The sequence below is a fragment of the Podarcis tiliguerta genome (assembly GCF_965153285.1).
Source record: "Podarcis tiliguerta genome assembly, chromosome: 4".
Lineage (NCBI taxonomy): Eukaryota > Metazoa > Chordata > Lepidosauria > Squamata > Lacertidae > Podarcis > Podarcis tiliguerta.
The window spans coordinates 93994871-94017811 of NC_139537.1; the positions used below are offsets into that span (position 1 = coordinate 93994871).

At 44.7% G+C, this 22941-nt stretch overlaps 1 protein-coding gene and 1 long non-coding RNA gene across 8 annotated transcripts in view; one reads left to right on the plus strand and one right to left on the minus strand.

The window, feature by feature from the left end:
* TBC1D4 (TBC1 domain family member 4) overlaps positions 1–18444 on the plus strand; it is a 99255-nt gene extending 80811 nt beyond the window's left edge. For 6 of the 7 annotated variants that reach the window (XM_083435778.1, XM_083435780.1, XM_083435779.1 and 3 more), the window contains 8 exons: positions 2258–2467; positions 6023–6181; positions 6722–6880; positions 8156–8400; positions 10674–10833; positions 11495–11664; positions 14104–14280; positions 15933–18444. In XM_083435778.1, the coding sequence (XP_083291904.1) occupies positions 2258–2467; positions 6023–6181; positions 6722–6880; positions 8156–8400; positions 10674–10833; positions 11495–11664; positions 14104–14280; positions 15933–16145 (1493 nt within the window). In that variant the 3' untranslated portion in view covers positions 16146–18444. Of the gene's footprint in view, positions 1–2257; positions 2468–6022; positions 6182–6721; positions 6881–8155; positions 8401–10673; positions 10834–11494; positions 12373–12746; positions 13766–14103; positions 14281–15932 lie in introns of those variants that run through there. The other variant, XR_014510071.1, reaches the window with a different exon arrangement.
* LOC310675421 lies at positions 17806–19727 on the minus strand. The gene is made up of 2 exons (XR_014510133.1): positions 19111–19727; positions 17806–18733 (listed from the first exon to the last, which is right to left on the minus strand). It is a non-coding gene; the product is annotated as an uncharacterized lncRNA (long non-coding RNA).
* Positions 19728–22941: the final 3214 nt, after the last annotated feature.

The window sequence follows — 22941 nt, forward strand, 5'->3', positions numbered from 1 at the left end:
TTGGGCCTGTATCATACTGCCTTTCAGATGCTATGAATCAGATGCGATGCAGATGGCATGGACCATCTTTCCTTGGTTTTAAAAGAATATGTTAGAGATACTTTGTGTCCTGTTTAATACAAATTCCTAGCATAGGAAAAGGCAGGTGTTGGGTGTGTGCCAGATCACCAGATCTGTCTCAGGTAATGAAGGCCAACTGGGCAAAGCTAGATCAACTCTTGGTTAAGATTGGCAAAGTTTCACCCCTAGAGGAAACTTTCTGCTAATTGCAAGTTCGCTGCAGTACTGCTTTCAATGCCTAAGTTGGATAACATCCAGTTATCATATTGACAGGCTCTGCTGCTAGGAGAGTGCTCTAGTAACAGTTCTGGATGCTAAATCAAAAGGAACACTAATTACATCTGGCAATTAGCAGTTAGGAAGTATTTATGCAAGGGAGGCCATAGGCCAGAAAGAAAGGGTTCAAGCATTTAAACTTTGTCTTTCCCTAAAGCCAGTCTGCAGCTCATAAGGGAATATATAGCCTTGGCACTTTACTCTTGAGAACAAAACTTGCAGAATTATGTGTGTCTGTTTACACTTTCTGACTTGATTGTTATATTCAGCAGAACCACAGAAGATGAATGTTCATTAGCTCTTGATTTCCAAAATTACACGCAATAGGTGGCACTGTTAGAATGGTTTGTCTGTCTGTCTAGCAGGGCAAACTGTGGATGCAAAGAATCTTAAAACAGATTTGCTGACTGGTGTGTGAAGAAGCAGAATTGGATGAGATAATAATCCCAGAGTTAGGCTGTATCAGGGTGACATAATAAAAGTTCCATCTTGCTTTCTTATGAGGGTATAGTTGGGCTTGTAGCAACATGTCCTTAGGTCCATGGGCTTCAGTTAGAGTAAAGGGAAAGGGACCCCTGACCATTAGGTCCAGTCGTTGCCGGCTCTGGGGCTTCGGCGCTCATCTCGCTTGGCTGAGGGAGCCGGCGTACAGCTTCCAGGTCATGTGGCCAGCATGACTAAGCCACTTCTGGTGAACCAGAGCAGCGCACAGAAACGCTGTTTACCTTCCCACCAGCGGTACCTATTTATCTACTTTGACGTGCTTTCAACCTGCTAGGTTGGCAGGAGCAGGGACTGAGCAACGGGAGGTCACCCCGTTGTGGGGATTCGAACCGCCGACCTTCTGACTGGCAAGTCCTAGGCTCTGTGGTTTAACCCACAGCACCACCCGCGTCCCTTCAGTTAAAAGGTAAAGGTACCCCTGCCCGTACGGGCCAGTCTTGACAGACTCTAGGGTTGTGCGCCCATCTCACTCAAAGAGGCCGGGGGCCAGCGCTGTCCAAAGACACTTCCGGGTCACGTGGCCAGCGTGACATCGCTGCTCTGGCAAGCCAGAGCCGCACACGGAAACGCCGTTTACCTTCCCGCTAGTAAGCGGTCCCTATTTATCTACTTGCACCCAAGAGTGCTTTCGAACTGCTAGGTTCGCAGGTGCTGGACCGAACAGCAGGCAAGCCCTAGGCACTGAGGCTTTAACCCACAGCGCCACCCGCGTCCCTTCAGTTAGGGTAGTATATATGTTATTGAGTGCTGGAGCACAGACTAAAAATTCTACGTACTACTGTTATTATTTAGGGACGCGGGTGGCGCTGTGGGTTAAAGCCTCAGCACCTAGGGCTTGCCGATCGAAAGGTCGGCGGTTCGAATCCCCGCGGCGGGGTGCGCTCCCGTTGTTCGGTCCCAGCGCCTGCCAACCTAGCAGTTCAAAAGCACTCTCGGGTGCAAGTAGATAAATAGGGACCGCTTACTAGTGGGAAGGTAAACGGCGTTTCCGTGTGCGGCTCTGGCTCGCCAGAGCAGCGATGTCACGCTGGCCACGTGACCCGGAAGTGTCTTTGGACAGCGCTGGCCCCCGGCCTCTTTGAGTGAGATGGGCGCACAACCCTAGAGTCTGTCAAGACTGGCCCGTACGGGCAGGGGTACCTTTACCTTAACTTTACTGTTATTATTTATAGAATGTCATCAATGTGCATTGCAGTTCTGCAGAATAAGCAAAAAAACCAAAACCCCAGTAATCCAGGTGTCTCTCCTAAGAGGAGTTCCTAAGAGGAGAGACAAGGGAGATGGGTGAATGTGAGCATATACAGTAATATAATAAATAAAACCCTAATGATGGATGTTCATGCATATTTCTGCCACCATACTAGAACTCTCAAACAGTATTTAATAAATCCATGTCTAATGCAGCAATATTTTGCAGATGGAGGTGATGTAAATGAATTGTTGCCGCTGTCTCCTCTTGCGCGATCTTTTGATGAAGACCCCCTTGTTTCCTTACTGCAAAACGATGATGTTCAAGATAAGACTGGGGAGAAAAAGAACTCTGAAGAGCTGCAGAGCCTGTGGAGAAAAGCCATCCATCAGCAAATACTGTTACTTCGAATGGAAAAGGAAAACCAGAAATTGGAAGGTTAGTGAAGGTTAAGATAAAGAATGGTTGCTCTGCCTTCCAGGCTTGGACGTCCCAGGAATCAGTTAACGAATTCCCTGCGGGACGTGAAGCAGAAGTAGCTAATGAAATGGTGTTGTGCGACTGCCATATTTCATGGGCTTACATTTTGTCCTTCAACATAAAGGTTTTCGGTATGCGTCACAAAATTAAGAAAAAAACTGTTTAAGCAAATGACAAGCCCATCCTGGGTGGCTTTTGGGTCTGGCTGGACCTGCGATCCCTGTTGCAGTTCAGCACCTTAAAACTATGTTTATTTTCCTTTATCTATAAGATGATAGCCAGTCCCTGCTTCCAATTTTGCCTCCAGCTTCACAGCCCTTGCTGCCGTTCTTCTTGCCACTTTTGCTCCCCAATCGACACAAGATAATATCACCAAGGCAGCTACCTGCAAACAAACAATAAACCAATAAACGTCCATAAATATGGCGAAAGTAGTTTCTTTCCCAAATAGCTTTTAACTTAAACAATAGCAAGCACAGTAAATAAAGACTTCGCTTGTAGTATATGTCAGTAGTTCAGTGCTCATTTCTTCTCTTTCCAAAATAGATTTTATGACTTTGTTCCAGTAATCCGGCGTTTTGTCGCTAAAGAGCTTAGTCATTGAACTTTGTAGTAAATATTATAGAAGAGAAGACAGTATGTGAAATATACTCGGAGTCGAGAGTGGATTTCATGCTCTTTATTCAGGTCATAGTGGTGAGGAGGAATGGAAGTTCCCCCAGAATGTCTGCTTTATATACATTATTTACACAATGGGCCCCACGTGATTGGCTAATTCAGGGATTCTCCTGTAGGCCAATCAGGTTGCGGATTCACTTCCGCCTGGAGCTGGATTGGGTGGCTCCTGCGGACCAATCAGACTGCTGCATTCTGGGTCCTATTGTTCTAGGACCAATCAGACTGCTGCATTTTGGATCCTATTCAACTCAGTACATAACAGTATGTAAACAACTTAAAGCAGGGGCATATCTGTCCCCATCTGCATGTTTCCATTGGGAGGGGCATAGAAAGAGGACAATGTCTTTCAGTTTGTTAAACTGGGGATAGTGTCTTGTGTCGACTGCAGTAGTCATTGTATCATCACCCTGTTCATTGTTTTATTGTTATAATTTCTCCCTCCAGCCAGACTCTCTGCTCCTTTCTGTTCTCTTGCCATCACAGTAGTTTTCAGCTGTGTTCCTCAGGAGTTGGCTGAGGAGATTAGTATTGCCTGGCTGCCTTTAGGCAAACCTGACTACCTGTTTTTGCTCTTTGCCATCAGTGCACCCGCAAAGAGAGTACAGTGGTACCTCGGGTTACATACGCTTCAGGTTACATACGCTGCAGGTTACAGCCTCCGCTAACCCAGAAGTAGTACCTCGGGTTAAGAACTTTGCTTCAGGGTGAGAACAGAAATCGTGCTCTGGCGGCGCAGTGGCAGCAGGAGGCCCCATTAGCTAAAGGGGTGCTTTGGGTTAAGAACGGACCTCTGGAACGAATTAAGTACTTAACCCGAGGTACCACTGTAATTAGGGACGCGGGTGGCACTGTGGGTTAAACCACAGAGCCTAGGACTTGCTGATCAGAAGGTTGGTGGTTCGAATCCCCGCGATGGGGTGAGCTTCCGTTGCTCGGTCCCTGCTCCTGCCAACCTAGCAGTTTGAAAGCACATCAAAGTGCAATTAGATAAATAGGTACCGCTCTGGTGGGAAGGTAAACGGCGTTTCCGTGTGCTGCTCTGGTTCACCGGAAGCGGCTTAGTCATGCTGGCCACAGGACCTGGAAGCTGTACACCCGCTCCCTCGGCCAATAAAGTGAGATGAGCGCCGCAATCCCAGAGTTGGCCACGACTGGACCTAATGGTGCATAAGTTAGGGCACACTGTCAGTTCATACAGGGCATTGCAATGTCCCATCATTCCACGTGAGTCCTAACATCCTCTGTTCTATGAAAGTGTTCTGTGTCACACAAAAACAGACGTGGAAAGGTTTTCTCAAGGGTAGGAGGCTTCAAAACTAATGTCATTTGAACATTGCCTCTGGAATGTCACTGTCTTAGCGTGCACAAAATATCTGAGCCAGCTTATAAATTCAGCAGAATCTAGTGGTGAAGCTGAAAATTAAATCTTTTGCAACTTCTTGTATGTACAGAATTAGTGTGAGGGTGATCAGTGCTGGGCCCACCCCTAAACATCCTGGGGTTTTTTTTCTTTGTGGAGAAAGTTGGAGGTTTGTACGTGTTGTATTTTCTCTCCCTCCCTCTCACTCACTCACTCACTCACTCACATATCTTCAGCTCTGATGAGGTGGCTGAGGGACAAGCAGGCCCTTAAATGGGACACTCAACTTTTCAAACATTACCACAGATTTTGGATTTTGTTTGTTTATTTATTTTTAGCTTATTTGAACTGTCTATGAGGTACATATGGGCATCTGCACCATACACCATTTGGCCGAGATACTTGTGAAGAAAATGTGCCTTGTAATCCCTTTTTCATAGTTTTGTGGGTTTAAAAAAGCATAAAGCAAGCACCTCTTTCTTCCATAGTAACGTTGAATTATGAAGTGGTGAAAATGAGAAAACAGATTGTGGCAGTGGGAATTCTGCCAGAGTGGAAGTTTCTAATCAGTCTGTTTCAGCTGGTTGATTTGCATCAGCTTCAAATTCTTTGCTACATCACATAGCATTTAACATTGCATCGTTCGATGGCTGAGACAACGTATAAACCTGCCTTCCTTCTTCCTCACCTTCCCCTGCACAGAGAGTTAAGTAGTTGAAGCAAGTTGCAGCAGAGTTCACTCCTGCCTTTGTGCAATTTATTTCTGCCCGTACACCCTCTTTGCTTATTCATCACCAGATGAAATTTGTTGACAAAATACTAATAAAAATACTTCCTGTTCTTCTTAATGCTGTCGAGGAAGCTTGAATTATATTTTCTTTTATAGAAGGTAAGCTGCACGTAAGGAAAATCTTTTCTTCCCCTCCTTATATGTATCCCACTATTTGAAGCACTGCAGATAGTAGAATAGCACGAAATCCTTTGCAGTTGGAGTGATGGAATTGTAGCTTTACGTCTTGCATGTGCTGCTTCCATCTATTCAACCGCCATGTTCTTTGCAACTCCAACAAATCTAATGATTAGCTTTAGGACAGGGTAATCACATTGTGAACCGTACAGCGGAATTCAGATCATCGGCAGAAAGAGCTTGTGTACCAGGTTGGCACAGGGGAGACAGCTGAGCGCATGTTCCCACCTTCCCACAGGTTTTAAGAAAGTCTTCTTGAGTCTTACTGAACTTTCTACAGCTTTAATAGCTGGTTGTACAAGGCTGCAAGTGTTGCAGAGCTTTTGCACAGTAAGAGAACAGTATTATGGGTAACTGGCCCCAAACATGCCTTCCTAAACCTCGGCCTGTAGGATGGTTGACGTGACATAACCTGACATGTGGCCTACATGCCAGACATACATGGCATTAAATGCTGGTCTGTGGTCCATCATCTGAAATGCTCTGTGCCTTGTGTTCTCTCTTGCAGCAAGCAGAGATGAGCTCCAGTCCAGAAAGGTTAAGCTGGACTATGAGGAGGTTGGTACTTGTCAGAAAGACGCCATCAATATCTGGGATAAGAAGCTGTTGAATTGCAGAGCCAAAATCAGATGCGACATGGAAGATATCCATGCAACTCTGAAAGATGGTAATTTTGAGTCCACTTTTTTTTTTTTTGAGACCTTGCATTTTTCATCTGCTTGAACACCACCATAGGCAGGGAATGAGCTTGATGCAAAGCCATGGCATTTTTCTGTTGATTTCCCCTTGCTTTTGTTGCCTTGCATTTCCAGTTGAAAACTGGGAAATTATCTTCCCTTTGGGTCTTGGGAAAGGAGTGGCTGACAGATAAAGATTTCTGGGCTATAACTAGAGAAAGGGAGGGCTCCGCTTGAGTTCGGGTGGAAAAGTAAACTATTTCCCCAAAGCTCAGAAAATAGGTCTGAAAATTCTGAGGCTCCTGGAGAATGTCACTGGACTGGCAAAAGGATCCAGTTTTTTGCTGCGTTGTGAGGCTGCAATAAATGAGATGTTGAAAGTGTTCATGTCGAACTGAGTGTGTAGAAGTTCAAAAGAATGACCCTAATGGTTATAAATTAGAAATGGGTAATCTTTATATTTGTAGTGAACTGTATTAAACCACCCCACAACCACCTCAATAATGTTGCTTTATATCTTCTGTGTTCAGGTGTTCCCAAAAGTCGCCGGGGAGAAATCTGGCAATTTCTTGCTGTGCAGCATCGCGTAAGGCACCGGCTACCAAATAAACAGCAACCCCCTGATATCTCTTACAAAGAACTCCTGAAACAGTTGACAGCTCAGCAACATGCAATCCTTGTAGACCTAGGTAACTTTCCCCCCCCCATATTCAGGACTTTAGTCAGGTTGGAGGTGGGGGTATGTGTGGGGTGGGGGAGGGGACTTGTTCCAAGTTAATCTGGTTCTGCAGATTGTATAAAGTACCAGGGTAACACCTCTTATTTTGCATAAATTCATTTTTGTTTTGCTAGCCGCCGGGTAAAGAACTACGTGAGCACTGAAGACTAACTCTCTTGAAGTCTTATTCAGCCATCCCCTCTGGTTTCTGGAACGTTAGGTGGCACTATCTGTAAACATGCAGCTGCATATTTTAGCCACGAGGCTTAGAAATCTGACGTTCAACAAAGAAAAGAGTTTTTTGGGAAACCTGAATTTTGTGCCTAGTGTTCAGTTCTGTACTTCTGCTGTGCCACCCAAATCTTGCAGCATGCTTACGTTTATTGTTTTATGGCTGCCAGTTGTTATGCCTTGAAACTGCCCCCAGTAATTTTAATTTACTTAGGATGGTTCATTTTCACACTTCTCATGGCCGCGGCCCAGGAGTAGCACAGCGTAAGGAACCGAGAGAGAGAGGGAGACTTCCTAGTTCTGCTGAGAGACGAAAGAGAAGTTTAACATTCTGTTGCTATTAGATAATGGGGTGGTAGTCAATGAAGGTTTACTCAGAGTAGGCCCATTGAAAATAACAAACATGACTAAGCTAGGTCCATTGATTTCAATGGGTTTGCTCTGAGTAAAACTTAGTTCTACCCAGACACTGAGGTCCAGCACCGAGGGCCTTCTGGCGGTTCCCTCACTGCGAGAAGCCAAGTTATAGGGAACCAGGCAGAGGGCCTTCTCGGTGGTGGTGCCCACCCTGTGGAATGCCCTTCCACCAGATGTCAAAGAGAAAAACAACTACCAGACTTTTAGAAGACATCTGAAGGCAGCCCTCTTTAGGGAAGCTTTTAATGTTCGATGCATTACTGTGTTTTGATATTTTGTTGGGGGCTGCCCAGAGTGGCTGGGGAGGCCCAGCCAGATGGGTGGGGTATAAATAATAAATTATTCTTATTCTTATTGACTATTGCCCATAGTTAGGAAGTGTATATAACAAGGGTTATATCTGTGTATGTGTGTGTAAGCAATCACCTTGGAAGCTAGTCAGTTACACACATGGCTGGCTTCCCAAATGATTACATACGCCGGTAATAGAACTTCTGATGATTTTTATTCTGAGTGTCCTGTGAGTTCTTCATTCCAGATGGCAACTCTCTCTCTCTCTCTCTCTCTCTCTCTCTCTCTCTCTCTCTTTTTGCACCAGGGAGGACCTTCCCAACACACCCTTACTTCTCTGCTCAGTTAGGAGCAGGGCAGCTCTCCCTCTTCAATCTTCTGAAAGCTTATTCCTTGCTGGACAAGGAGGTGGGCTACTGCCAAGGTATCAGCTTTGTAGCTGGGGTGCTTCTCCTCCACATGAGCGAAGAACAAGCCTTCGAAATGCTCAAATTCCTCATGTACGACCTCGGCTTCCGGAAGCAGTACAGGCCAGACATGATGTCGCTACAGGTAAGGCAGAAACAGGCTTCTGCTTGGGAGAAAGATATTACACTGGGAGTTGGGGGCAGCACTGCAGAAGGCTCACGAACTAAATGTGGCCTGCCTTTGGTTTCTGATTTCTCAGTACAATCTCTCTTACCACTGTTTTGTCCCTTAAAAGTTCCCATTGGCTTGCTGGGCAGTTCCCTTCCCTGTGTTTTTCTCAACCATCTCAGCAGTTTACACTGAAGTGAAGGACATCAGGCAGGAGTTGATAATGCAGGGGAGCTGCAAGCAAGCTGCCAGCCAGCTCTGCGGAGGCTCCTTTTATTGACACAATATGCAAACCCAGGTTGTGACCTTTACACATCTTCCAGTCCGGAGATCGTGGGGTGGTACAAAGTTATTTTGGAGCCTGTTTCCACCGCATCATTTTCCCCTTGCACAATGTACAGTGGTGCCCTGCAAGACGAAATTAATTCGTTCTGCGAGTTTTTTTCGTTCTACGAGTTTTTTCGTCTTGCGAAGCACCAATGCGTATTGATGGTTTCCCATAGGAATGCATTGGCGGTTTTAAAAAAAAGGCGCAAGACGTTTCGTCTTGCGAAGCAAGCCCATAGGGAAATCCGTCTTGCGAAGCACCTCAGAAAACGGAAAACTCTTTCGTCTTGCGAGTTTTTCATCTTGCGAGGCATTCGTCTTGTGGGGCACCACTGTATGACGAAGGAGACAAAGGTCTCAGACAGGACACGGCAGACTGCTGAGATCGCAAAAGGTTAGACAGAGGGCAAGATGTTCAGACAGCTGTGGCTTTATCTGTGAGGGGGAGTGTGCCCCACACCCCAAGGTCACGCGTGCAGGCAGTTGAGGCTGCCTGCGGGCGGGGAGTGTGCTCCACACCCAGCGATCATTCCTACATACACTATTCACCGCATACTCTGCTACCCAAATATTCTGCTGCTCCTTGACTTTATTAGGTACCTTCAGTGGAAGTGATGAATGAGAGGAACACGGTGTTAGAAGCCAGCTCGCTTCATGGCTGGGTTTCATCCTCGCTCAACTTGTTGCAGCGGCAAAGTGAGGCCCACAGTTAGAAACTTGGGTCCCAGGAAGCAGCTTATAAAGTCAAGAAGCATGCGTAGAGCCGAGCTGCTGATATGGCAAACTATTCCCTCACTCAGAAATAGCGTCTTTCTTTAAGTGTAAACCTCTGTTGGCAATGTAAATAAGATCAATACAGTGGTGCCCTGCAAGACGAATGCCTCGCAAGACGGAAAACCCGCTAGACGAAAGGGTTTTCTGTTTTGGAGGTGCTTCGCAAAACGAATTTGCTATGGGCTTGCTTCGCAAGACGAAAATGTCTTGCGAGTTCCTGCAATTTTTTTTCACTCCCCACCCTCTTTTTCTAAGGCACTAAGCTGCTAATAGCCTTTTAGCAGCTAATCCGCTAATCCCTTAAGCCTTTAATAGCCGCTAATAGCCGCTAAACCGCTAATGGGGTTGCTTCGCAAGACGAAAAACCACTAGACGAAGAGACTCGCGGAATGGATTCTTTTTGTCTTGCGAGGCACCACTGTATCTCCCTGCTTTTCATTTCTCAATTTTGAGGGAGAGCTGTGCAGATCCCTCCCTCCTCTGGTTGGAATTCCTAAGACAAATTCCAGAGTGCTACTTCACAGGAGAATACTTTGACTGTTTCAACATAGTTTATCAGTTAGAGTAAGGGACAAACGACACATTATTTGGGAGATCTGTGATCATTTTCTAGCTTAGAAAAACCAACCTGAGATACAGCCTTGGGTGCTGCGAATCTGAAAAGCTGCCTGCATTAGTGACTATGATTGCATCTTATGGCAGTGAATTCTAGCTATGCGCATATACACATGTGGTCACACCGTCTGGACAGACTAAGCATCATGTGAACAGCAGCCACAGGGAGAGGGGACCCAGACAGCCTCAGGGTTTCCCCTTGGGAAAACTGTGATAGCAGGTATGAATTGCACAAGAAGTCAGAGAAATTCTTAATCTGAGCCAGTGTGGTGTAGTGGTTCAGAGCAGTGGACTCGTAATCTGGGGAACCGGGTTCACGTCTCCGCTCCTCCACCTGCAGCTGCTGGGTGACCTTGGGCTAGTCACACTTCTCTGAAGTCTCTCGGCCCCACTCACCTCACAGAGTGTTTGTTGTGGGGGAGGAAGGGAAAGGAGAATGTTAGCCGCTTTGAGACTCCTTCGGGTAGTGATAAAGCGGGATATCAAATCCAAACTCTTCTTCTTCTTCTTCACTCCTCCGTATTTTAATACAGATCCAGATGTACCAGCTGTCGAGGCTACTGCATGATTACCACAGAGACCTCTACAACCACCTTGAAGAGAATGAGATCAGCCCCAGCCTTTATGCTGCCCCCTGGTTTCTGACTTTATTTGCTTCGCAGTTTCCATTGGGATTTGTAGCCAGAGTGTTCGGTAGGAAGCTTTCCCATGTATTGGTTGGGCAGATCAATAATAGGCCCCTCCAAATTGGTGGTTTCATGGGGGGGGGGGTGTCCTATTCTGCAACATGCCTTTGACATCATCATAGTGCCTTTAGTGACAGATTTATACCAGACCATCCACATTTAATTCTGCTTTACGCTGGCTAACATACATTGACTTATATGACATCAGCTTCTCATGTGTAAGAACGGTTCCCTAATTCGTGTGTGTATGTAAGGAAACATCCTTTTGAGTAGTTTGGGCACTCCTTCTGCACTAGAACAATTGTTTCAGACTTCTTTTCCCCCCTGAAACTGATCCTTCTGCAGGAATTTTTAAAAAGTGTATTGCAGGAACATAATCTACATTTCATTAGCTTTTGGGCCACGGTGACGGTTCACTAATGCTAACCAAGCCATGTGTTGTGCTTGGATTTTACTTGAGAAGACACGACACATTTTCTTGACTTGGAATATTAAAGCATGTGTGATGTATATGTTAATTTCAAAACATGTTTTTGACAGATAAGTGTAACAACAGAAAACAAATGACTTTTTTTTTTATCCCCTTGAATCTTCATTGTAAATATGTATATAAAACAACGTTTTAAATGGGAAACACAATCTAATCTACGTTTTGTTCTCTGCCCTAGACATTATATTTCTTCAGGGAACAGAAGTCATATTTAAAGTAGCACTAAGTTTGCTAAGCAGCCAAGAGGAACACATCATGATGTGCGAGGCTTTTGAAAGCATCGTCGAGTTTCTGAAAAACACTCTACCAGACATGACAAAGCTCCAAATGGAAAAGATTATGACGCAGGTAATAATAGACTGTTCCACCCCCACACAAACAGTATAATGCATTGATAATGCATCACTTGGCCATTCAGTTATACGATAGTGCCTAAAGAACTGAGCTGTGAACCAAAAGGCCCTGGCTTGAAGCTGGCTTCTCCCATAAATTCACGAGGTGGTTTGATCTGGCCTTCCTTACGGGGTTTTTTTGTAAGGATTACTGAGCCGATGTACAAGAAGCACTCTGTAAAGTTCACTATTGTTCTAATGAGAAATATTAGGTTGTAATCCCAACGCTGTGAGTCATATTGCTCATACCCTGGTTCTTTCAGTTTCCACCTCAAGCCAGTAGACTGGGTGCTTGCTGCGAACAATTTCATGCACAAGCTGTTAGTGCCTTTGACACCATCCTGGGAGTGCAAAGCTCTGGTGTGAAGCCATCTTTAAGGAGTTGGCTGGTTAGCCTATATCTGTGTGAATGGAGGAGAGTGAAAACTCTGTTCTGTGAAGGACTACCTGAAAAAAGCACTCTCTGCGGGTCAGTGCTATAACTTTATCTTGCAGTTTCAAGATATTGCCATATTCGAGGTATTTTTTAAATTAATGTTTAAAGAACATTTTAACAGAACAGGATAAAAGAAAAGGTATACTATATCATGGAAGTGATCAATTACAATTCCATATATGCCTATCTAATGTATAGGCATTATTATTACCATCCAAATACATACATGTATATTTTTAGCAGGGACGTGGGTGGCGCTGTGGGTAAAACCTCAGCGCCTAGGGCTTGCCGATCGCATGGTCGGCGGTTCAAATCCCCACGGTGGGGTGAGCTCCCATCTTTCGGTCCCAGCTCCTGCCCACCTAGCAGTTCGAAAGCATCCCTAAGTGCAAGTAGATAAATAGGTACCGCTTTATAGCGGGAAGGTAAACGGCGTTTCCGTGTGCGGCGCTGGTGCTGGCTCGCCAGCTGCAGCTTCGTCACGCTGGCCACGTGACCCGGAAGTGTCTCCGGACAGCACTGGCACCCGGCCTCTTAAGTGAGATGGGCGCACAACCCTAGAGTCGGACACGACTGGCCCGTACGGGCAGGGGTACCTTTAGCTATATTTTTAGCCTGCTGTATTTTGTATAAATGTTTTACAATTGTGAAAGGTTAACAGCTAAATACATTTTAAACAAATGCACACTTGCAGCATCCTCCAAATGTCATCGGAATATATTACAAATGTGTGTGCGTTTAAAAAAATGTACAAATGTGTGTGTGGTTGGTTGGTTGGGTGTTTGGGTTTTTAACTGTAAAGGTAAAGGTACCCCTGACCATTAGTGGACAACTCCGGGGTTGCAGCGCTCATCTTGCTCTATGGGCCGAGGGAGCCGGCGTTTGTCCGCAGACAGCTTCCGGGTCATGTGGCCAGCAGGACTAAGCCGCTTCTGGTGAACCAGAGCAGAGCACGGAAACGCTGTTAACCTTCCCGGCGGAATGGTACCTATTTATCTACTTGCACTTTGACGTGCTTTCAAACTGCTAGGTGGGCAGGAGCAGGGACCGAGCAACGGGAGCTCACCCCGTCGCAGGGATTCGAACCGCTGACCTTCTGATTGGCGATCCCTAGGCTCTGTGGTTTAGACCACAGCGCCACCCTAGTCCCTGTACTTAGCTGCTAATCCTTGAAACTTCTTTGAGTTAGCATGTTGGCAAAAGGTCAAGAAAATTCCCCAGCTATCTCACTGACATTACTCTCCGCCTCTGGTAAGATTCATATATTTATTGGCCTGTCTAGAAAGCGTGTTAATGTAGCCACATCAGCCGAAGTTGTGCAGGTTCCACTTGGGTCCACACACTTCAGTTTGGAACATGCATGCTGCTGATTCCTCAAGAGTCTTGAGAGTCATCCCTTCTGGGGGAGAGGTGCAAACACCTCCTTGAGTCATGTAACCAGTTGGATGAGGCATCCTCGTAGGCATGCTTTGTTTAGTTCAGATGCTCCTATTCACCTGAATTAAACACGGTGGGACCTCTCATAACGAAACTGGTTTTCTTTTCTTTTTTTACACACATTACAAATCACACACATATACAGAGAATTTACAATCTCATGCTACAAAAAGAAAATTAAAGAAAAAACAATTAAGAAAAGAAGAAAATACAGAAAAAAGAAAGGAAGAAAGCAGATTTATGTGCATAAGAAAACTTAAACTTCCTAATTAATACTTAAATAAAGAAGACTTCTGACAAAATGAGTCTTCCAATCATTCTCATTGTACTGTTTATATTGTCGTCGTTTCCCCCGCACAGTTTTATATTCTTCAATATTGTTCCCGTCTACTCCACAAACGGTATTTGTTGCGTTTACAAGTATCACCCAAGTTCTGCTAATACGGTGTGGTTTGTACAATATGATCTCATATAATCCTTAAATATTCTCCATTCTCCAAATATTTTCTCTTCTGTCGGTAGGTCTTTGAGATGGATATTTCCAAACAGCTGCACGCCTATGAGGTGGAGTACCACGTTCTGCAAGATGAGCTGCAAGAGAACTCAAATCTGTGCGATGATGGGGAGGCTCCCGAGAAACTCGAGAGGGCAAACAATCAGCTGAAGAGGCAGAATATGGACCTCCTGGAGAAACTACAGGTAAACTACCAAGGGCCAAGCTTCATGTTGTGACTTTATCCTACATTGCAGAACCGGTATGGCACATGGGGTTGGCCTAGGAAACCTAATAGGTCCGTTCAGGCTCTCTGATTCTCTAAATCAGGGGTCCCCAAACTAAGGCCCGCGGGCTGGATAAGGCCCAAGGGACTTGTTTATCTAGCCCACGGCAACCCTCGCTGCCACCGCCCGCTCTAACCGGTGCTGCGCTGCGCGGCTGCCCACTTCCGGGTCGGAGGAGCACCAGAAATAGCTTGCACAAGCTCATGAGCTTATTTGCTCATGCGCAAGCATTATTTCCGGTGACATCCGGGTCAGAGGAGGCCTGTGCACATGCGCACAAGCTATTTCCGGTGCTCCTCCGACCCGCAAGTGCGCCAGAAATAGCGTATGGGCACATGCTCCCCTGCCCTCGGCGCAATCGCGCTGGAGACACCGGCCCGAGGCGTGGTAAGTTTGCTGAGCCCTGCTCTAAATGTTTAGCAGAAGACCCAGGTCTGGACTAAACTAAAGGAGAAACCTCAGGAGCGGGGACTTGACGCCCTCCTGTATTTCCATATCCCAGCCTTTTTTCCTCAGAGGAAACTCCCAGTCCTTTGTTTGGTGGCTGCGGAAGAGGATTATGGAGGAAGAGTGAGCCACTCCCGCCAACAGTTCTCTTCGAATTCCATCCTCTCCCCTGTTTTTTTTACACATTTGCCAAACACCCAGATCTGATGGTGAATGCTTTGTTTGGTCTTCAGGTTCATTGAGGTAGGATAGGAAAACACACCAGGTTGTATCCATCTATGCCAGAGTAGAAGGGCCATAGCCCAGTGGGAAAGCATTTGCTTTGCATGCGGAAGGTCTCAGGTTCAAATCCTGACATCCCCAGGGAGGGCTGAGAGGAACTTCTTTCTGCCTGAAACCCTGGAGAACTGTTTCCAGTCGGTGTGGACAATATGGAGCTGGATAGACACTGTGGTAGTAGGGACGCGGGTGGTGCTGTGGGTTAAACCACAGAGCCTAGGACTTGCCAATCAGAAGGTTGGTGGTTCGAATCCCCGGGACGAGGTGAACTCCCATTGTTTGGTCCCTGCTCCTGCCAACCTAGCAGTTCGAAAGCACATCAAAGTGCAAGTAGATAAATAGGCACCGCTCCGGCGGGAAGGTAAACGGCGTTTCCGTGCACTGCTCTGGTTCGCCAGAGGTGGCTTAGTCATGCTGGCCACATCACCCGGAAGCTGTACGCCGGCTCCCTTGGCCAATAAAGCAAGATGAACGCCGCAACCCCAGAGTCGGCCACAACTGGACCTAATGGTCAGGGGTCCCTTTACCTTTAGACACTGTTGTACCCCAGCACACAGATTTGGAATGGCTGTTGCCAAAGTGCAGTAGACTATGACTAGAAGTTAAGATCCACAATAAAATAGCTTTGTGCAAGTAGTTCTTTTCAGTGAACTGGAAATTAGATCTGCCTGTATCGCAAGAACTACAGCGAGCAAACAGGAAATGCTTTATCTCCAGTGCACCTGAAAGGGACAGTGAGCAATTTGTATAACACATTTGCAAGCATTTTATGCAGGTAGGTGCTGTGTGTTTCTGCTCTCAAGGACACTCATTTTAAAAAATCCTTTTCCTGCTTTTCTGATTAGGCAGCCCATGCTAAAATCCAGAGTGTGGAATCGAACCTGGAAGACGTCTTGGAAAGGGAGAGCAAAATGAAGAGATTAATTCAGTCTCTGGAAGAAGAGAAGGCGCTCTATAGAAAGACTATTGAGGAAATCTGTAAATACTTGCCAGAAGAGGTGCTGCCTGACTGTGAAGAGCTGCTAAAGGAAGCAAACTGTAACCCAAGCAAAATTTAGAAATAAGCCATAAGTGAAGCGTTGCAGGCAACACGGTTTCGAACAATAAAGAAAAGGGAAAACGACATAGAAGGTATCTGCATAATCACACACGGGTACTGGGATTCTTCTAGCAGCGGAGAGGCCTTTTAAAATCTTGATATGCAAATCCCAGGTTAAATGTTTTTAATAATGGGTGTACATAAATAGCAATGCAAAAAAAAAAAAAAGGAAAGAAAAAGAAGATTGAATCTAAAAAAGACAATTAGATGTATATTTAGGAATTGGTGTAAAGGGAAAGAGATGAAAGTCCACCCTTTTGGACCGCTGGTAACTTAAATGTCAACTTCAATATGTTCTCTGGATCTAGTGAAAGGAACATGTTGTTGTCTTTATATACATTGATCAATACTTGAAAAGAAAACAAGAATGTAATTGTTCCCCTCCAAAGAACAGCATGTTTTCCATTTTAGTTGGGGATTTCTTTTGTGTTTCGTGTAAGGTTTTTTTTCTGTGTGTGTGTGTGTGTCTTTGGCCATTTTTGTGGAGGACATCCCTGTAAGCTCTTACGTGCCTGCAGTTCATTCTGCTGACTTCCACATACGTCCAAGAATAACCCTGACCGGCTGTCATTCTGCGGCTCAGCTGTTCAGGAGAGTTAAACGGTGCCATGTTTCTCCTGGTATGTAGAGAAGTGGCCATGCCTTATTCTCCCCAATGGAGGCAGGAAAAGCCAAGAACGGAAGCCCTTCCTCTTCCCCCGTTCACTGTGGTGTGAAATTAAGAGCCGAAACAGGCTCTTGGAAATCTCTCATGATGTATCTTGCTGGAGATACACCATGATGAATAGCCGGTTGGCTGTGAAATGTGTGAACGCTCCCTCAAATAAACTACTCCCTTCATATACAGAACTAGCACATGTTTCCAAGGTAGCTTTTCCCTCTGGCGCGCTAGCTCTGTAGGTGTAGGAATTATTTTATGTGAGGAAAAAGTCAAAGTTTTTGTTTCTCATAATGCACACCAACAGATACGTTACATGGAGTTTCTGCCTGTCTTCTGGCACATAAGATAACCTTCGATTTTAGTGCTGCTTCATGCAGTTTAATATGTGATGAATACATGGTTTCAGCGAGCCAAAGAAACCTTGTAAAAGTCCCCAACCTCTCTCTGTGCAAAGGGCCAATGACCCGTCCAGTTTTTTCCCTTTATTGGGGTATGGGCACTGACAAACCTTCAGGATTCTCTATGTAGACTATTACGATGCCTCAAAAATGCCCTTGCCTCAGAGAAGCAGATAGACGTGTTTACTCTGCAGGGAAGTCGTCGTCCAAATCTAGTGGTTAGTACATTTCAGCTTAAGATATCTGTTCTGTAACCTTTTCTCATTTTGTTTAGAAGCAGGATTCAATACCAATAGACACAGTTCAATGCTTTTCCCGGGCTTTTTCCATTCTTTTATCAGTCTCTGCTTTTGCACAGCGCTGAAGATCTGTTGTTTCTGGAAGCCACTTCTGTCTTGTAGACCCGACCCTGAAGTCAATCTCTGATCTGAGGGAGCTATAAAAATAGCAGTTAATCATGCGCAGGAAATTTGCATTTGCGGGAACATGCTTGAATCGAATTATCGTAACATCCAGTGGGGATTTATTTGTTATATTTTTCCAGGTATTGTTTTTTTAAATAATAATAATAATAATAAGCCAAGTGCCAAATTCAGCCAAGTGTCTTACTCATAGGTGTGGGGTGAGCTGGAGAAAGTGCCAATGTTTCCTTTGTAAAATGCATAATGCAAGCGGCAAGCAAATCCGAGGGACAACAAAGTTGGTTTGCTGATTCAAAACGGCAGTATCAGTCTTTTCTTGTTAGTTGATAACAATGGTGTGATCATCACGGGGCACAGTCTAGCAGGAGCGGATGAAACAAATAGGTGACATTGTAGGAAATTCCACTGTGGAAGACAGATTTCTAATAGATTGTGCCTAGCATTATTTTCTTGCAGCTGTTGCCTCTTACCCAAATGAATAAACTCACATGGAATCTGGTGAAGTCATACTAATAATTGCATTTTCCCAGGTGGAAGGGGGAAAATGATTCTCATTTCTTTCTTTTTTTTGCAATTTCACTTGAAGCAATATTGTGCATACAGAACCCGTCCCATAGAACTCTTGAACTGTGTACTGCATTGATCAACTTGTTAAGGCGCACATTGCAATTTTTTTCAGAACTTTTTTTTTTTTTTAGAGGCAGAGAAAGTTTCACCCTAAGTTGGACTTATTCACATGTATCATTTGGAGAATTTCCAATAAATGTCATTGCTGCATTTCCTCTGGTTGTTTTCATTTGCGGTACAGATCTTTTGCATGTGAAGAGAGGAATTCCTGTTCCTCTTTTGTATCAGCAGTACTCATACTCGGGTATTACCCAGTTAAATTAACTGGCAGTAAGCTCAGGACTGCCAAAAGAGACCATCTATTCAAACTGCTTTTTAACGGAAAAGGTTATGGAATGAGCTGCCAAAAGGAAGTGGCTTAGATTTGACACATCCATGGAGGAAATTGGTGGCTAAATTTGTTGGCTAAATGGAGTCTGCATATTGAAAGGCAGTAGACCTCTCTGCCCGGGACGCGGGTGGCGCTGTGGGTTAAAGCCTCAGCGCCTAGGGCTTGCCGATCGAAAGGTCGGCGGTTCGAATCCCCGCGGCGGGGTGCGCTCCCGTTGTTCGGTCCCAGCGCCTGCCAACCTAGCAGTTCGAAAGCACTCCCGGGTGCAAGTAGATAAATAGGGACCGCTTACTAGCAGGAAGGTAAACAGCGTTTCCGTGTGCGGCTCTGGCTCGCCAGAGCAGCGATGTCACGCTGGCCACGTGACCCGGAAGTGTCTGCGGACAGCGCTGGCCCCTGGCCTCTTTGAGTGAGATGGGCGCACAACCCTAGAGTCTGTCAAGACTGGCCCGTACGGGCAGGGGTACCTTTACCTTTACCTAGACCTCTCTGTAGCAGTGGCTATAAACACGCCAACCTCCCGGCTGGTTTATGAGCATCCTCAGGACACCTGACCGCCTGGCTGCTTTGGGAAATTGAATGCGGAACTATATGGACCCTTGACCTCAACATCAAATACGTGCTGGAAATGTAAGGAGAAAGAACGTACTTTTTACCATATGTGGTGGTCTTGTAAGAGTGTACAGTGGTACCTTGGTTCTCAAACTTAATCCATTCTGGAAGTCCGTTCCAAAACCAAGGCGCGCTTTCCCATAGAAAGTTATGCAAAACAGATTAATCTGTTCCAAACTTTTAAAAACCACCCCTAAAACAGCAATTTAACTTGAATTTTGCTTTCTAACAAGGCCATTGATCCATAAAATGAAAGCAATAATCAATGTACTGTACTATAAAATAAAATAAATAAGACAGCATTCTAGATGATAAAAATTAATATTTTTTTTTTCTTACCTTCAGTGATGATAGTCATTGTTTGGATGGGGGGCTTTTATCCATTTCCGCAGTCACACAATCAATCAGTAGCTGAACTGTGTTCCACACAGTCACAAAAACAAATTAACCCAAAAGGTCTCAAAAACAAAAAATAAATAGCAAAAACAAAGGCGCCAAACTTAATCTGTTCCGGAAGTCCGTTTGACTTCTGAAATGTTCAGAAACTAAGAAACTTCTGATTATTGCAGGAGCCCCGGAAACAATAGCTGACAGCCGAATCAGATGTTTGGCTTCTGAAAAACGTTTGAAAACTGGAACACTTAGTTCTGGATTTTCGGTGTTTGGGAACCAAGGCATTTGAGTACCAAGACTTTTGAGAACCAAGGTACCGCTGTAAAAGCTTTCTGGGAAATTATTTATAATGAATTGAAGAAAATGATTAAAATAACTTTTACTAAAAAAAAACCAGAAGCTTTTCTTTTAGGATAATTGGTACAGAGTTACCAAAATATTCTTTAAAATGAAACCGTTTATGTATGCTACGACTGCAGCCAGGATGATTTATGCTCTGGAATGGAAAGAAGATTCAGTAGTAGCCAGCTAGTCGTCGCAGACTATGCCAAAATGGCAAAACTTACAGAAGCAATAAGGAACCAAGAGACTGCGGGACGGGGGGAGATTTATAAAAGACATGGGGAAATTTGTGGATTATCTGAAATGTTGCTGTAGACATATAAGTTCATTGGCAGGATTAACTTAAACCTAACAATTGTATTTAATGTTAAAAGATAACTAGGAAGCAGTTAATAATTGGAGTAGTGAAGGAGATGCAGTTTTGTAAATTTAAAAATATAAGAAACCCCAAAAGGAGTGAGGGGAAGTTCAAAATAACATATATTAGTTGGAAAATATTGGATTGTATTTATGTCAAACTGTTTCTGAAAAATGGGGGGGGGGGTTTAAAAAATAGATGGACTGTTGACTTAATCCAGGGGAGATACCTTTATGTTCTTAATGTGAACCAAAGATTACTGCACTGAAATATAAAAACTATGCCTTAGTTAGTAAACTATAATAATACAAAAGATCAAAATCTTAAACAGCAGGAGATGCTGACAGCAGGGTCTCTGGAAGGAGAAATGTACTATGAAGATACACTGGACACCAGCAAAAGTTTCAAAACATTCGTCTGGACTATTGTCTTCTGCATTAAGATAAATTATGAGCTGTTAGGAGTTTCTGGGAGTTTAAATTTTCTAACTGAATCTTGTAGAAATAAAAACATGTCCGCTCCTTCAGCCATTAAAAAGAAAGTAAGTCAATACTCAACAGTAACTAGGTTAGACTCGAGACTGTGTTATGAAAGCTACACTTTAAAAATAAAATACAGTAAAATATTTTAAAAATAAGATAGATAATAATGGTTATTGCTTTGTGTACTCCAGAGCACGAAGAAATGATGTCCGGAAAAACAGAATTATTAAGCACACACATATTCTTTGGAACAAGCTTTCATTGATCTCACTTATGTACATGGTTCCATTGTTTTAGACAGTTGGATGGAATCTTCTACAAATCTAACCTTATCTGTAATTATTACTGCTATTATTTTTATTGCATTTATTCATTGCTCACGACAGGAATGTCTCAAAGCAACATACAATTATAGGTTTCAGCCTCAAATCTCTGCCAAAATTCTCTTCTTAGGAATCGTTGACATAATTTGTTCAGTCAGGACAAAGGATCAACTGGTGTACACCACATAAGAAGACTGGCTGCTTGTGGGGGGAAATGATAGCTTAGATAATAACTTGATTGTAAGTACCTGAAAATCTGCCTATACTGTGGTCAAGAGATGGAGAGTTTTGCAAAACTGGCTTGAGTACAAAAAATGAATATCTGCAGATATTTCTCTGAAAATCTGCCTTTGGTATGGAGCTCCTGGCAGACAGAGGGTTAAAACAATTTCTTCTTCGCTCTGTATTAGCCGCTAGATGGCCCTGTACCTTTCATATACCCTAGTGAAATTTCCTAGACATTTCCCTTCTCACTGGAAGTGTTTATACATATTCACCAGCATCGTGATTACTGAACCAATACTGAGTCAATACTAGGGCACTAAAACTTCATTGCTTAACCATGTTATGTTAGTCACAGAAACATTTAGTGTGCCCCCCCACAAATCTATATGTTTTAACCTTCTATTCTTTGAGGTTCTTAGTATTAAGAAAATGTGGTGCTATATTAACTAACATGTTTTACATACAGTGTTTTTTGTGACCAACGTAACACCACAGCAGTGCAACTTTGACGTGCTTTCGAACTGCTAGGTTGGCAGGAGCAGGGACCGAGCAACGGGAGCTCACCCCGTCGCGGGGATTCGAACCGCCGACCTTCTGATCAGCAAGTCCTAGGCTGTGTGGTTTAACCACAGCACCACCTGCATCCTTGCTTAAGTTAAGCCAGAGTAAAGTTACACCAGACCCAGCTGGTTCATTGGGGCGGAGGGGGCTGGGTGACTACTGCTGCTGCCCTGCCAGAGCCTGGCAGTAGTGGAGCATAAAAAAGGTAAAGGACCCCTGGATAGTTGAGTCCAGTCAAAGGCGACCATGGGGTTGTGGTGCTCATCTCGCTTTTAGGCCGAGGGAGCCGGCGGTTGTCTGCAGACAGCTTTCTGTGTCATGTGGCCAGCAGACTGAACCGCTTCTGGTGCAACAGAATACCGTGACGGAAACCAGAGCACATGAAAACACCATTTACCTTCCTGCTGAAGTGGTACCTATTTATCTACTACACTGGCATGCTTCTGAACTGCTAGGCTGGCAGGAGCTGGGACAGAGCAATGGGAGCTCACTAGTGGGGATTTGAACGGCCGACCTTCTGATCAGCAAGCCCAAGAGGCTCAGTGGTTTAGACCACAGCGCCACCCAGCTCCTTCCTGGCAGTCGTAGAGCATATGGTAACTATGGCAACTGTGGCAAATAATGTTGAACAGCATGCCCATAATCTCTCTTGCTGTATCCTGAAGCGTGGCTGCTGTTTTCCCCACCCCAGAAAGAAATCGCGGCATTTTTAATCCCCTTCCTTTGTGCGTTTCCGCAATCGTAAAAGTTAACGCAGCCCTTCATAGGGTTCCTCTTTCTGCAAAGCCGGAGCTTCATAATGGAGATTTAGTGGGCTGTAAACAGGATGTTGAGCGGTGCCCTCCGTCAAAAATTAATGATGGCAACGGAGATTAAACCGTTCTTCCGTGAAGTTGGAGCGCATAATGCTGGGAGAGGTTTTCAAGCAAGCTTAAAATAGGCTGTTCTCTCCACCCCCCCTCCGCAGGGGCAGCCCCAAGAGCTTGCTGCTATCTCCTCCATTCCCCACAGAAGCTTCAC